At 38.1% G+C, this 17059-nt stretch overlaps 1 protein-coding gene across 2 annotated transcripts in view; it reads right to left on the bottom strand.

Moving 5' to 3' along the window:
* MRPS27 (mitochondrial ribosomal protein S27) overlaps positions 1–17059 on the bottom strand; it is a 99179-nt gene that overhangs the window by 65373 nt on the left and 16747 nt on the right. For both annotated transcript variants that reach the window (XM_078067210.1, XM_078067211.1), the window contains exons 3-4: positions 15391–15461; positions 13323–13381 (exon numbers count right to left, since the gene is read on the bottom strand). In XM_078067210.1, the coding sequence (XP_077923336.1) occupies positions 13323–13381; positions 15391–15461 (130 nt within the window). The remainder of the gene's footprint in view (positions 1–13322; positions 13382–15390; positions 15462–17059) is intronic.

The raw sequence follows: 17059 nt of genomic DNA, 5'->3' as shown, positions 1-17059 counted from the left end.
AGAGGTCAAAAGACATTTTCCCTAAGGAGAAAAGTATGGGGAAGGGGCGCCTGGGTGGCTCAGTCGTTAAGCGTCCTTGCTCTTCAAAACATTACAAAGTATCACAGACAACATTAAAGCTAAAATTTACTGAGTACCGAATTAATCTGTCCCAAGACTGTTCTAAGGATCTTATGTATTAATTTCTTGAAGTCTCATAACTATCCTAAAGCACAGGCACTATATTAATCCCCATTTTAATGACGAGGAAACTGAGGGACAGAGAATATAAGTAACTAAATCATACAGCTAAAAGATGGCACATCTGGGATTCAAATCTAGACAGGGTGGCCCCAGAGACCATGCTTTGTCTACTATACTATATTGCTTCTCAAATAAAGAAAAAATAAGACATACGTATTCCTGACTAGTCAAAGAAAAAAAATAATAAACCAAATAAGCACCACTGAAGAGACAAAAGAAAATTCTGTAGCAGAGGGTCAGAGAGATCCCATTCAAATGATGAAAATCAGGCAAGTTTATGGATATAGCAGAATTTGGGACAGCGCTTAAAAGACAGGCTGCATTTTATCAGGAGGAGATGGGGGAGAGGGCAAAGGTAAGAAAACATTGGGCACATTCACAGAATAGCAGTCCATTCTGGCTGAAGTCTGAAAGCTCTGTGAAAGTGTGCCATCTGTGTTAACTGATAGTACCTGCTATTATCTTAGCAAATGAAGAACTATAATCAGCTATACATATATATATATATTTACATATATATATATATGAGATCCACAAATTTCTCATTTTAACAAATAATTTCAGTGTTCTTCAAAACTATCAAATTTCTGCCTGACTTTCATGAATGAAGACAAATGGCCAATGTGAATTTCAGCTCTCAGTAGTATTCATCACTGAGCCATGTAACAGCCAGTGTGTCATAAATATACTGTTTAGGTGCTGCACTAGCCTGGAGTTGGAAGGCCTGGTTTTACATCCCAGCCTTGGCCATTACTAGTTATGAAATGTGGTACCACTGGTCTTAAAATCAGCATTGCTATTAAAAAGAAGAAGAGACTAGATCTCAAAATATAGAGTCTGTAAAAACAAAACAAAACAAAAAACCCATAACTGGAAATCTATCATGAAAATGACTGCAGCATGGGCACTAAAGAGAATTCACATCAAATACTTCTAGTTCCTCAAGTGTCCTCTTGCCTAGACACATGGCATCCAAAAATACTTAGGAATTCACTTGCCATTGGCCTCAAAACTTGTTATGAAATCAGCTGAAATTTCAGTTTTCACAAAGGTCTTCTTGAGGCTTCTGTTTCATCTCTCCCTTAAATACTGTACCAGCTTCTGAAAAGATTTCTTAATTATCTTTATTTTTTTTGCTTTTATTTTATTTTATTATGTTATGTTAATCACCATACGTTACATCATTAGTTTTTGATGTAGTGTTCCATGATTCATTGTTTGCATATAATACCCAGTGCTCCATTCAATACGTGCCCTCTTTAATACCCTCCTACATTGTTGGTGGGAATGCAAGCTGGTGCAGCCACTCTGGAAAACAGTATGGAGATTCCTCAGAAAGTTGAAAATAGAGCTACCCTACTCCCCAGCAATTGCACTACTGGGTATTTACCCTAAAGATATCTTTATTTTTTTTTTAAGATTTTATTTATTTATTTGACAGAGAGAGACACAGTGAGAGAAGGAACATAAGCAGGGGGAGTGGGAGAGGGAGAAGCAGACTTCCTGCGGAGCAGGGAGCCAGATGTGGGGCTCGATCCCAGGACTTGGGATCATGACCTGAGCTGAAGGCAGATGCTTAACGACTGAGCCACCCAGGTGCCCCAAGATTTCTTAATTATCTTTAAATCAAACTGCCTTACATGCAAAATAGTGCTGAAGACTCTCCATTTAATAAACATTAAGACATTATAGTTATGCCTTTCTCTTGGCCCTACAGCTATAATTTCTGCTATTTTAATAAAGACTTCGCAGTTATGAAAACAGCCAAGAAAATGATTTTTTTTGATCGAAGGACCTTATACTGTGGAAAAAAACAACTTGGGATATATCTTTTTATATGAAACTATAGAATATTTTTAGGTTTAAGTCAGAGGTTTCATCAGTGAATAGATCTATTTTAGCTCTCTCCTTTTAAATCCCTGAGGGCTCTTCAGAAAAAAATAGGAAAATATCAAATACATATTAAAAAAAACCCAGCTCCCTGGAAAACAAGCGTAAATACCTAACTTAACTTCTCATACCAAGAAATTTACTAAAAGTATTTATAGATGAGATAGTAAATGAAGCCTGTCACCCAAATCCAGATGAGATTAAGAGATCCCCTTACACTTTCTGTTTATTTATATCCATTAGTTTTTCTTGCGATATTCACAGTTAATGTGGCTAAAACTGCAACTCCGGTAATAAGTAAATAAAGTTCTGAGTAAGAAAATAAACAAAGACCAGAATGTCAGGCTTTCAAAGTCAGGTTTCTGGTGGATAAGGTCTAACTTCTAGGTCAGTGAGACTGAGAAACAGAATTTTAGCTATGTATCGTGCCTTGGGAAGCATCCAAGATCATCTGCTCATCTAGGAAGCTGATGTCCAGAGAGTTCATTAACTGGCTCCAAGTTACAGATCAAAGTGGAAACTAAATTGGTCCTAAAAATCCATGTCATCTATTTCCTGCCATCCTGATTCCTTCAGTGTCTTTTCAGCACTTTTTTCTTTCATGATTATGCACTTTTTACAGTTGTATCTCTGTATATGCTAGGTTTTTTCTGGGTTTAATTAATTTTATGTCACTGCATAATGAGGTACTGAAGTATCCACTGAGTTTTTATCTTCTGCTTTATTACCTAGACTGCCTTAGGACAAAGAACTGGCACAATGCGAGAGACTGGTCTAACTGATGAGCCTCTCTATTGGATCGAGGCCTTCATCTGCAGCTAGTGCTTGGATGTGTCACATGGCTCTAAGGAAATTGCTTAAGCCTTCCCAAGTCTCAATTCCACGGACCCTGAAAGTTAAGTTAGTCTTCAGAGATGCCTACTCTAAAATTTCCCAGCTGGCACCAGGACATCAGGAAGACCCTAATGTAGGCATGTTTTGGCAGCTATCTTTCTCCAAAGGTCTATGACCAGTTCCTCTTAAACAGCTCATATGTGGTCAGTTGGTGTAAGATGTGATGCAGCAAACTTAAGAAATCTGTTTGTATATGATGGAAAGGCAAAAGAAAAACCCATCATCTCACTGTGTTCTAAATCTACTTCCAGTTCAAAACTTCCATCAATGGACTAGCCATTTCCTCATTAACTGAGGTTCAATTTTCAGCTCACTTTTGACCCTCTTTGTTTTCTATCTTTATATTCAACCTGTCATTAATCCTGTTGACTTTTTTCCCCTCCTATGTGCAAAACACTTCTCTCTTCATTTCCACTGTCAATTACCATGGATCAGGCCTTTATCACCTTACACAATTAATTTTCCCCCAACATTTTCCCTTTTCAATCCAAAACTTACTGTTACTAATATTCCTAAAATACCTTTATTATGATATACACTTCTCAAGACTCTACTGATAACTATGTTGAGGTTCTTTATTTTAAAAAAATAATATAGTAAAAAGTAATAAGTAATATATATCCATAATATGAAATTCAGAAGGTACAAGAGAAAATTCAATCAACAGTCACCCAGGTCTTTAAAAAGAAAAAAAGTCACCCAGGTCTCTTCTCCCAAAGAAACCACTATTACCAGTTTTTATGTGTATATACGTATCATTCCAGAGACAGTCTATGCACCTACACACATATATCCACATATATATAAAAGTACATATATACATATTGCATGTACATAGAATCCATAGTGGTAATGTAACAAAAAGTTCTATACCTTGCTTTTTTTCACTGAATGCACTTTATAACTTGTCCCATTGGAAATATGAATAAAGTTTTCATTCTTTCTAATGCCCTGTATTCTACTGTAAATAATTAATTTATTCAGGCCCCTACTGATCAACATAATCTTTTAGTTTTTGTCATGGATATTATTTCATAGGTGTGTGACGAAGCCAAATACCTAGAAGTGAAATTATTGTGTCAAAGGGTATGTACAATCATAATTTTGATATATGTTGCCAAAGTTCTCTCTCTATAGAAGTTGTACCAATTTACTTATCTACTAGCAATGTATGATAATGACAGATTTTAAACTCTGCCTTCTCCCCTGCCAGCACTCTATTCCCTCTATAATCTCCTACCTTATTTCTCACTATTCCCTAATAAGTCCCAGTCTTTCTGGTTAGAGCAGTCCCCCGTCCCCCATAAAGCCAGTTTTTGCCCTACCCTACTAACTCTACCTATACTGCTTCTTCCATCTTGAACATTTGTTCCTGTTCCTTCTACTTGTCCATTCTTCAAGGCTATCTCAAATTCTACTTCTTTTATGAAGGCTTTCTGATAACATCACTTCCTCTTCAGCATGTCCAAAGAATGTTTTCTCTAAAACACAACTTATTATACCAATATAGTCAATTTATTCATTTATTATATCTCGGGTTTATGTTTTTGAATTATTGCACTTATCTAGTTATCTCCAACCAATTTATAATCTTTTTGATTGTAGTAATTATATCACATCCTTCCTTTGAACACCCACAGTTCGGGTAAATTAAAAAATACTTCTCTTAAATCTTCTATTGGCTTCAGAACTTCCCTTATGAACAGAACTGAGAATCATTTGTCTTACAGACATGAAATCTGTCTTCATGTACTTCCATCTCAAATTGTGTCAGGGCAGTTTAACTTTGACTTCAATGGAAAAAGAATGACTGCTGACTTTCATAAAATCAATCCCCCTTCACATTCCTTATAATCTTCCCTCTTATCCTTCTTGTTTCTAAATATATACTAGGAATTCATTGCATATTTCCTGAATTGAGTTTGTTCCTAATTTCTATACATTAACAATGCATGTATGCATGTGTGTGTGCGTGTGTGTGTGTGTGAACACACACTAAAACTGACATGGAATACAAAGGACCTGAACCAGCCAAAATGATTTTGAAAAAGAATCAAGCTGGAAGACTTACAGTAGCTAATTTTAAGACTTATTATAAAACCAGAGCCATCAACACAGTGTGGTACTGGCATCAAGATAACAATGGAACAGAGGTCAATGGAACAAAACAGTACAGAAGTAGACTTACACATATACAAACCACTGATTTTCAAAGCAACTCAAAGGTAATTCAGTACAGAAAGAACAGTCTTTTCAATAAACGGTGTTGATACAACTAGATATTCTTATGCCAAAAAAATTAACTTTCTTTTTTTTCTTTTAGATTTTATTTTTTATGTATTTGACAGAGAGAGACATGAGAGAGGGAACACAAGCAGGGGGAATAGGAGAGGGAGAAGCAGGCTTCCTGCTGAGCAGGGAGCCCAATGCGGGGCTCGATCCCAGGACCCTGGGATCATGACCTGAGCTGAAGGCTTAACGACTGAGCCACCCAGGCGCCCCTGATGCTTACCTCATACCATATACAACAAATAGTTCAGAATGGATCACGGTCCTAACTGTGCGGCCTAAAACTATGAAACTCCTAAAAGAAACCACAGGAGAAAAATCTCTGTGGTGCTGGGTTAGGCAAGAACTTCTTCACTGACAGCAAAAGCACAATCCACAAAAGAAAAAAAAAAACCTGACCAACTGGACTTCCAGCAAAAATAAAACTACCCTCTGAAAATCACTGTTAAATGAATGAAAAGACACAACTATGAGAAAAAGAATTCTCAACATTCAGAAGTAAAAGAACGAGCAACCTGATTTAAAAAAATGGAAAGAGACTTAAAACAGACACTTCACCAAAGAGGATGTAGGGAGGGCAGATAAGCACATGAAAAGATGCTCCACGTCACAGACATTTAGGCAAATACAAAGTAAAATCACAGTGAGATACCACCAAGCCCTATTAGCAAGGCTAAATGTGTTGGCAAAAATGTGACAGCACTGGAACTGCTGTTGGGATGTAAAACAGTACAACCACTTTGGAAAACAGTTGGGAAAATGTCTACCAGCCATATGCTCCAGCCATTCCACTCCTAGATATTTACTCCAAATGAAAGCATCCATCCCTACAAAGCCTTACATATGCATGTTTGTAGCCGCATGGATGGCTATGGACTCTTAGGAGAAGAGCCTCCAGGGGACTACTCATCACACCAGAGGAATAAAAGAAAGTAACTATGGCATCAGATCACTCTGGGAAAGTTAGGTAGGACATGTGAACAAAAACCAGGAAAATACCCTTGGAGGTTACCTCTACACGGCTGCTCTGACCAGGCTCCTGGCTGGAATGAGACCAGTGGGGAGAGAAGTGCAAAGCGGGAAGGAGCGGGGGCATAGAGTTCTCACCCCAACTCCCCCCACGCCGCTCCAGCGGGTCTTTGGCAAGGCGCAGACAATGCCCCTGACAAGTGGCTATTCTCTAATGCAGAGCCATTAACAGTAAGAAACTCTCCCAGCCCCGTGGTAAGGATCCGCAAATAAGAACTAAATAAAGCACTCAGCAATATTAAAGTATGGAAATGCTCTAAGAGTCATTTACCTCCACTGGGCTCTCACTTCTTATTAATGTTCAAACATAATGACACCTGATAATATGCTAACAGAAAAATCTCTAATTTCCTTTTATTGCTGAAATATACAGTCTCTATGACCTCAAAGGAAAATTACTATTGCTTAAACTCCTAATAAGCTCCCACCTTCCCCTCTTTCAACAAACAGACAGAGATTCTTACAACATAGGCCTAGGGTAACACGCTTACCTTCTAAGGAAACACTGGGATATTTTAGTGAAAAATGAAGCTATTTTGGTCCATCCTTTTTTAGACTTGCTGCCAACCTGGGACCTGGAGACATGAGGCTGCCATCTGTCTCACCCCAGCTGTTCCTGACCTACCATCCGTCTCCAACCAGGGACGCCTGATATCTGCCAGGTCAGTTAAACAACTCACGAAAGATGCTTGAGGCCAAGGTACAGTGTGGATGAATGTGTTGGCAGCACACAGCCTGCCACACAACCTTGACTTCTTCTCATTAATGGGTGGCATGCCACTTTCCATGACAACACAGAGCTGTATTCTGAGAAAAACAGCCCTTCTCATGGAGCTCTGCAACCATCTCTTCTTATTGAATGACAACTAACTCAGCATTCCCTACATTTTTGCTAAAAACCAAAAGGCTACTTTATTTTTTAAAATGTATTTATTTACCTTAGAGAGAGAGAGCTTGTCAGTGAGAGAGAGAGCGTGCACGCGAGTTGGGGGTGAGGAGGCGGGGAGGAAGAGAGAGAATCCTCAAGCAGATTCCCTGCTGAGCAAGGAGCCTGACTTGGGGCTCGATCCTGAGACCATGACCTGAGCCGAAATCAAGAGACAGACGCTTAACCGACTGAGTCACCCAGGTGCCCCTAAAAGGCTACTTTAAAAAAATGTTATATTCTTAAAATAGAATATGTTATATACATTAGAAATTTCTATCACTTAGCCTTCAGGATGACCATTATGTTGCAGATTAAATTATCAGTTATGATTACTGACACCCTGATAATAAAAGGAACAAGTCTCATTTCGTGCATGTCTAAATTGCCATGGTCCCAAAAGTACTTGAAAGTCTAAATAAGACTTTAAAGATGAAAGAGGTAATGTGTAAACATTCTTGGTAAAGAGGAGGATACCATATGGAAAAAAGGAATTTTTATGGCTTTAGGTTGCATTCAATTAATGCAATAATCAAATACCGATATGGGAATAGTTAAAGCTTATTAGAACCATGAAAACAATAGCTTTTACTGGTGCCACAATTTTACTGATGACAAACAGTTTTATCTCCTGAAAATGGAGACACAGAGCCTGCCTCAGGGATCATTTGTACGCATGTAGGCAGCGCACATGGATTTGGGGAGTCCTGAGCTCAGAACTATTGAGTAGGTGGCCCAAGAGACACTCTCCACAAAATGATAAAGGAAAACTCTAGATAAGCTTGCTATAACACTGACCTCAAGATGAAAGATCCTAAAAGGGGATCCCTTGTGGAGAAAAAGCTAAGATCACAGTTTTTAGAAACCAAGTACCACCAACGACCCACAGACTACAAGAAATGTAAGGGATTTCCTCCTATCAATTTTAATTTTCTCCTGCTCTACCATGCTCTATACTCTGGTCTCTATGGCATTCCTTCTGTCTCAGCTTCCTTGAAAAAAACTATAGCTCCCTCTGGGATCCTTATTGATAATATCTTGCACTGGGAAAACACTATATTGTTTTTACAGTATTGGTCTCTGTTCACATTCCGTCCTTGTGGCTTCCCTTTTCTGTCTGGGGCAGGCAGTGGCTCACATGCACACCACCTATGTGGGCTGTTCTCAGTGCATCTCTATGCCTTAGTCTCTGCATCAGTAAAATAAAGATGCAAATCTAATTCTTAGGAATGCTCTAAATGTATAGTACAGCAAAGGTAGGAAGACTTCTTCCTTCAAAAGCCAAGGAGAAGGCATGTGAATAGGAAGCGGAAATTAATCCTATGCCCAAGGGAAAAACTATTTTGCTCAACTCTTTCTAACACTAACGTGGGACATATAAAACTCTTTTTAATAAACATCAAGCATGACTCAGCAGTCAGCTTCTTATGCCCAGCAGTCAGATGCCCACTGAACGGCCCTTTCCTCTCAGCAGCCATCAGTTGTGGGGTTACCTTTCTCCTCGGTGCCTCAAAACCTCTGCTGCTACTGCTGGGCAGTCTCATGGCTTCTCCCTCACCAAGCCAGGAGGGGTGGTGATACCAAAACCCAGCAGAAGTGTTCCTGTTCCTGCCCCACGTCGCCCCCGCACTGGTCTCCTGCCGACAGCATATAGGGGCCTGTCCTCTTCTCCTCACCTTCCCTTCACCTTCCCTTCACCTTCTTCTGGCTCGGTGGGGAAGCTCAGGAGGCTGGCTGTATTTAAGCTTTCATTTGGAAAACAGCACACCTATCAGCCATATGTTTGTCTTACTCTATAAAGTCTAAACTAAAATAAGAAAATAAAGCCTTCTTTGTAGGAAGAAAAAAACAAAGACCTAGAAAACTTCAAAAGGCCTGGGGGAAGCAGCAGGACTAAGTCTAAGCAAAGGACCTTTTTTTCAAACATGATCTCATAGCGGGGTTCTTGACATTTCTTTGTGGCATAGACACTCTCCGGAACTCTGAAAGCTCATAAGCCCCTTCCCAGAATGATGTTTTACGTGCATAAAATAAAAGCACATAGGATCACAAAGGAAACCAATTACAGTGAAATACAATTATCAAAATATTTAAAAAATCTTTAAGATGTGGGAAAATGTGCTTCTCTAGCAGTAGTTTAATTCCAAATGTAATTTCTAAGCACTGATGAGCATTAATTTAAGATATCTGCAACAAACGTAATGCTATTTGAAAAACCTGTTCTTATTAGTGAGCAAGACACAGATGCTGCTTATACTAACTACTGTGATCTGTTGTCTGTATTCATAATGAGAGGAAATGCTAAATATTACTGAGAGGTTAGTGAAAAAAAATACAGAGTTTTATTCTAAGTTCACAGACCTCTCTGAATTCTCTCTGCAGACCCTGATCCATAAAGCAGCTGGAGACACAGCTTCTCTGGCTTAAACAGAAGCAGAGGCAGAAGGCTGGTGGCAACAGTGCTTGGCTTCTCCCTCACTGCCTCTTCCTCCCAAACCCACACCCCCAAACCTCTGTGAGAAGCCAGCTCCAGGGCTTCTGGGAAGACAGCTTGAAAACCACTCAGAGAGAGGGTTACTATTCAGCCTGCTGAGAGTATTTCTCCAATAGCAGGCCTATGTCTATTTCCCACTCTGTGGCCATATCTGTACATAATTTGGTGAATAGACTAGGTAGAGGATCAGGTCCTTCTTACCTCATTTTATTCTTTTTCACTTTTTTATTCTCCTGTTTTAATCGTATTTCCTTTATTTTGTTGTAGCCCAACAGCTCTTAGCATGCCTTATTTTCTTATTTCTTAGCTGTTGGGTTTTATTTATTGTACTTTAATTTATTGTAGTTCCTCTTTAGCTCCTATTATTTCTTTGTTTAATGCATCATTTCCCTTTCCTTGTTTTTGTTTTTTAAATGAATGGTGGGGGGAAAAGATGATCAGGTTGTAGGCCCCCAGCTAACAGATCACAGTCCAAAGAGGGGGTTTGGAAATTCTCCTCCCTCCTGCTCTCTCAATAGCAGCCTTTCTAACTCTCCTTAAAAGATTCCTGGGACTCTTAATCTTGAAGCCCCTAAACTTTTAAACCTGTGTCCTTCAGGAGATTCAAAGGCTAACATTCTCTCCTGGGATGACAGGATGGTAACAAGCTGTCATGTGTCGGCAGCACCCTGAACTGCCACAATTTGGAACTGCTTACTTGTTCACCTGACAGGATGGCAGATGCTCAGTCAGCTCTCCACTGATCACTCTAGGTTCCAAACTTCTTTGTCCCTAATACTCTTTACATAATCACTGGGGAGATGTGATCACTAGAAGATGAGAGGATGTGGCAGCTATGCTCTGCTTGCTGAGCCTGGTCTGCACTGGCTGAGGCAGTGAAAAAGCTGAGCTAATGACAGAGGTGGCAGTCCTGTTGTGGGCCTTAGTCTCAAAGATGGTACTGTCTGGGGAATAAGAAATCCTCAGGGCATTCGAGCAAGAAGCTGTCTGTTGTTTGGGATTAAGAAATCGCTTCAACATTTCTTCACCCTGGACCTGTGATTGTAACTTTACTCTAAGATGCCTGAAGCCATCCCATCTGGAATGCATGCAGAAAGCCTAACCAGTGGAAACACCATAGGCCCCTGATGTCTTCAGGATTAACATTCCTGATATCAATTAATGGAGAGAATCCCCAAGAGTTTATAACTTGTAACTTCTAATTTTGCTGAGGCATAACTGTTTTATATATTCTCTAGGGTGGAAAGCAGAAGTGAGACATTTAGCTAATGAGTGAATCTAGCCAATTCCATTATCTACATCTTGATGCAGTTTTTTGGGGTTATACCTAGTCCCATACACATATAATAGTAATCTCATGAAGTCACAAAATGTTTTTTTTCTTAAAAAAAAAAAAGCTGAGAAAAAGAGAGCCAATTTTCTTGGCAATGGAAGGGAGAAGAAAGAATAGAAATAAAAAAGTGGTAAGTCATAGAACATTAGTTTTTTTTTTTTTATTGAAGTACTGTGGACATTCAATATCATATTAGAACGTCAGTTTTGATTAAGCAAAGGATGGGATGTCAAATTAAACAGTGGCTCAGATTTAAGATGGGTAAGAGGCTTGTATATGTTCTATATGGAAACAGGAGAGAGATTTTAGGAAACTTTCAGTAAGACTCCAGGCCAAACCTCATGCGAAGAATCAGGGACGGTCTTAAAGGCGGGACTGAAATTTCTCAAACTTTAATGTACGAGGAATGGGACAGTGTTTAACTTATTGGTCACTATATGCCACCACCTTGACCCAGCTTGGACATGTAGTAGGTGCTTAGTAAATACTTGCTGAACGTTGAATCACTGAAATTAATTATATGCTACAGAGGTACTTGTAAATTTGGCATGTATTTCTTCCAAGGCTATGGCACTGTGTCCCACAGGATCGAATTCTAAGAAATAATTTCTCTTTAGACATTGTAACTGTTTTCTGCATTTTGCCATCAACAAAGCAAAAGAATGAGAACTAGGTAGATGACAGCCCAAATATACCTTCCACCACAGGCAAAAATAACTCTCAAAGGAGCCTTACAGTGCCAAAGAACCACTCAAGAAAGGCAGGGCTTACTCTCATCAAGGAATCCCTTTATATTTATCTTAATGGAGGGTAGGAAGGCACTTGCAATGATTTCAGGACTTAGAATTTAAACTTATTTATTTTTTTTTAAGATTTTATTTATTTATTTGAGAGAGAGAAAGAGAGCACGAGCAGAGGAGGAGCAGAGGGAGAAGTAGACTCCCTGCTGAGCAGGGAGCCCAATGCAGGGCTAGATCCCAGGACCCCGGGATCATGACCTGAGCCTAAGGCAGATGCTTAACTGACTGAGCCACCCAGGCGCCCCAAAAATTTAAACTTACCACATCATTAAAGGCAACTTAAAATGTTTTCAGGTGTGAAATCTAATCTGCTTAAGTTTTAATTTTGAACAGGAAACACCAAAAAGGTGGTAGAATTTACCCAATTCAGAAAGAAAAAAAAAGGCTCATTACTATGTAGTAAAATCACATGAAAAAAATTGAATAAATTTTCACCAATATAAAGACAGCTTTAAAAATTGTACCCAGATGGAAAAAAATAAAACACTCTTTAATCAAAGCAAAGTAAGATCAAATGGCAAATTTTAATGTAATGCTTACTAGAAAACGTTTTAGGTTTCAATTGGAGTCTATTTTTGAAACCTAGCAAGTGGAACAAATCATAAATCAGATTTTTAAAACACAATAAGGAATCAAAATAAAAAGTTGTAGGGTATCATTTTGACAGATATCCGACTGATGAAAAACCAACTATCAGAATAAATCAATTTATTGACCCTCCCCTTATTTAACCAGCTTTAGGTTATTTGTGTCTTTTGCTACTATAGATGGTGCTGTACTGTTTCTTTGTACACACGGTGTGCGTCTATAGTTCTTAGTGGGATGTTCACAGCTATGAGAAAGAATGAAGTAAATGTGGCAATGTACAAAGTTTTAAAATGTAGTGTTAATTAAAAATAGGTGAATAGTGCATATAGACTGTATTTCCATCCAAATAAGGGAGAGAAGAAGTAAATGGATACATAAAATTTTTCACATACCAGACTGACAAAAAATCCAGAAATGTGAAAATTCCTGTTGACCAAGATGTAAAAACAGGCCTTTCTCATACACTGCTGGCAGGAATGTTAGTTGGTGAAATCTCAGCGGAAAGCAATTTGGCAATAGCTATTGTAATTACAAATGTATATACCTATGAGAATTATGTGCAAAATGACATATGTACAAGGTCGTTCATTACTCCACTGCACCTAATTACAAAGAGAGAGCGCAAACAACCTCAAGCTCCTAGCTATAACAGGGAACTGATTTAATTGTATATTCGTAATATGGAATTTGATGCAGTTATAAAAAATGAGGAAGCTATCTCTATATTGATATGGAAATACCTCCAAAATGTAAACTTAAAAAGCAAGGTGCTAAACATATATAATACCTACCACCTTTTGTAAGAGAATATACAATCAAATAAAATGGAAAACTTACTTGTAAAGGTAATACTCGGCATGGTCTATCTCTTCTCTAGAGGAAATGTTGTCCACAAACTAAAACACAGAAAAATAAACCTTTGGTTGAATGCAGATTATGCTATATACTGGATCTAATTCACACACTGACCTTAAAAAAGATAAGACACTCATTTTATTGGACCACTGTTCACATGGTATGACTCCATCCTTGAAACCCTTTTATACTAATGCAAAGAATATACAATGGCTTCTCTTTTTCTATGTGTAGATCAACCTTGGTTAGATAAACTGAAAACCAAACATGAAACTTGCTTAGAACAAAAAAGAGCTCCTCCTACTATGTGTATAATTAGTTATCAGTTTTTCCCTTTATCTTTAAACCCTGATATTTTCTCTGTGTTCCAAGTTCCAAACACGAGAACACATAGTTGAAAGGATGAAGTCTCTAATGGCTGAAAAAATATGGCCCAAGAGATGAAAATCTAAATTTAGAAAATGCAGCCTTATGACCATTTTTCCTACTCTGGTTCAGAGTCAACCTGTGATCCTTGCACCAACAAAGTCTTCCTTTGAACCATAAAATCCCGTGTGTGCTCCTTAACTCTAAAATAAAGAAACACAGAAATAATTATTCCAAGGATGGATTCTACCCTAAAGTAGAACACAGGCAAAAAGGATGTAGTAGGAGAAAATGCATGTTGTGAATATAATTAAAACCTCATGAAGAGGAAGAGAGAGTAAAAAGGGGGAGACTTTCTAAAAATGTCTAGGACTTAAGGATTTTATTTAGAAATCTCATTAAGGAGCAGAGAAAATACGCTTCAAACACAGGACTTAAAGTTGAGAACTAGCTCTCCTGATTGCTTGCTGTGTGGCAGAGACAGATGGCACCGCCGCTCTGGAACTTAGCTGCTCCATCTGCATAACTAGATAAAGGCACCTGCACTGAAGAGTGTGAAGCCCCAGTGAGAAAATGTACATGAAAGCCTGTTAAGCTCTAAGGTGCTGCTTAAACAAATTACCAGGTATTATGGCATACAGAAATTTTATCCATCATGTAAGAGATGAGCAATGGCTTTTCAGTTCCCCTCTGAAAATTATGAGTCTATACAATTTAGGTTATGACCTAGTTAAAACTATTTCCCTACTAAAAGGAAAATATCAAGAGGGAGAAAGAAAGGACCCCGACTAAAAAGGATGAGTCTCTTTACTTTTCCTCATCTTGAATTTTATGGTGCCATTAATTTCAACAAAGAATTTTCACAACTAAGATTTCATTTTAGCATCGCATCAGCCTGTGAGGGAGATACTATTGACCCCACACTGGAAATGAGGAGACTGAGAGGGGCCCAACAGATAATGTCACAAAGTGAATTCATGATAAAGAAAAAATCAGATCTATTTGAGGGAGGCAACAGAAAAGAAGTTTGATGTCACAGAGATCTCGGTTTGAAGCCCACTGTTTCTACTTATGAACTGTGTGAACTTGAGAAAGTTATCAACCAGTCTGAGTCTTACACGTAAAATGCAGTTTACAGTGCTTATCGCAAATAGCTGCTGTAAGAAGTAACAGAGATAATATACGTTGAGAAACTAGTAAAATGGCTGGCATAGAAAGTGTTCAGTAATGGTTACTATCAATTCCTATTCCCGATTCCCAGCCTAACATTATTCTCCCTTCCACTGCACTGCATATTTAACATTAACAATTTCCATTCTTTTATAGACTTCCTCAAGTATCAAAATTACTTCCAATATTAACAAATGAATACTATTACTTTGAAAGGTGTACCAACTTAAAAAAAATCATGATATCACAGAACAGAATATCATATTCTGGAAAAATAAAAATAAATCAGATACACAACGATTACTGATACCAGAGTCTGGTAAATTTATTACCTTTTATTTCAGTTATAGAAATTTGCTACGTTACTACAAAACATCTATTAGTAACTACAAAAACATACCATACTCTGGAGAAATATTTCCTATGAATGATAGTCTTTATTTACACAGCCTCATCTATATAAAGAGCCTCTCGTCCTCCTTCTTTGAAAATATACATGTTTAAGTTTTCTTACCCGTGATATTGTTAAAGAACTAACAGGCAACTTTCTCTCATATGTTTTATCCATTAAAGATGCTAGATCAGCTGTGAAGAAAGAAGAAAAAAGAACCTTGTTAAATATACACATTTCTTAAGAAAAATCTAACAGATACAACTCCTGCCAGATGGCTGCCAACATTGTAAAGTCACTATTAAAACAGATGCTCTTTCTTGCTCTTTTTATAAATCATTTTTGTATAAAGAGGATAAAGGAATATTAGTAATATTTTCAAAAATGATTTATTTAATTGGAGTAAGGAGTATTTTAAAAATCCCACCATATATTTAGCTTCTAAAAAACAGATCAATATCTCAGCTCAGGTCTCAATCTCAGGGTCATGAGTTCAAACCCTGCGTTGGACTCCAAGCTGGGCGTGGAGCCAACTTAAAAAAAAATAAAAATAAAAAATGGATCAATAAAGTATCTCTGGAAGGAAACACAAGGAAGTGTTTTATCATTGATAGACTCCAGGGAAAGGAATTAGACGGTAGGGACCCAAGGAAAGAAGACACTTCATTGCTTACATGCTTATTCTTTTTGCATTTTGAACCAGGGAGCTATATTAGCGATTCAAAAATTTAAAGGCTGGAATTTATCAAATGACTTTTATATATTTTCTGAACAAATCAGAGAAGCACTCTATCTACATTTAGTGATTTTTGGACAGAACTATTCCTATTCTGGTTCCTTTAAGCAAAATATCCACAGAAATACTTGGCATTCCTGAGATTACACTGTTATCTCAGAGTCTAAAAGTCTGAAATACTAAGCAACATACTCTCCAAAAGAACTATTTCACACCTTCCCATTGCTTCTCAAACTTACAATATGCTCTTTCCCCTTCTCCCCTCCCCTCAGCTCATGACTTTGTGTCTTATTTCCCTGAGTATAAAATAGAAGCAATCAGGAGAACTTTATCCTCCTACCATCAAGTTTCCAGGCTACCAGGATCTGTGCACATACACCCTGCCTTCTATTTTTTAACAAAGGATGAACTTTATTAAACAAACAACAAATGAAAATGACAAAAATCTCCCTTGACCTCATTATCTCCTTCCAGCTACTTCTCCTTTGCTCTGTTCCCCTCAGTAGCAAGAGTTCTCAAAACAGTCCTCCCTGATACATCTGCTCAGTCCCTGGGTGATCTCATGCGCTCTCTCTCCCATAGCTTTAATCATCATCTACAGATTATTCGCTCCACACGTATATGCTTACCCTGACTTCTGCCTGTACCTTCAGACTTGTATTTCCAACTGCAGAGGTAACATCTCCATTTGGGTGTCTAATACATATCTAAACATGGCATGTTCTCTTAATTCTCCAACTTTTCCCTCAAACCTGCTTTTCCCCAAGCATTTCCCATCTCAGCAAACGGCGACTACATTTTCTGGCTTATTCAGGTCAAAAACCTAGGCATTATCCTAAAGCCCGTTCTTTTTCATTCTATAACCAACTGTCAGCAAATCCTATGGGCTCTAGATTTGAAATATAAATATATTATTTTTCACTACCATTACCAACCTGTCACCTCCCAACTAGTCATCTTAACTACTGCCCCCACCCTTACAATCTAATCTCCACACAGCAGTCTGAGTAAGCCTTTTAAAAGATAAATCAGATCCTGCCACTTACTTTTCTTAAC

The sequence above is a fragment of the Halichoerus grypus genome, chromosome 2 (assembly GCF_964656455.1).
Source record: "Halichoerus grypus chromosome 2, mHalGry1.hap1.1, whole genome shotgun sequence".
Lineage (NCBI taxonomy): Eukaryota > Metazoa > Chordata > Mammalia > Carnivora > Phocidae > Halichoerus > Halichoerus grypus.
Note: the sequence above shows the minus strand (reverse complement) of the source record. Positions and strands in the feature narration are given on the sequence as shown.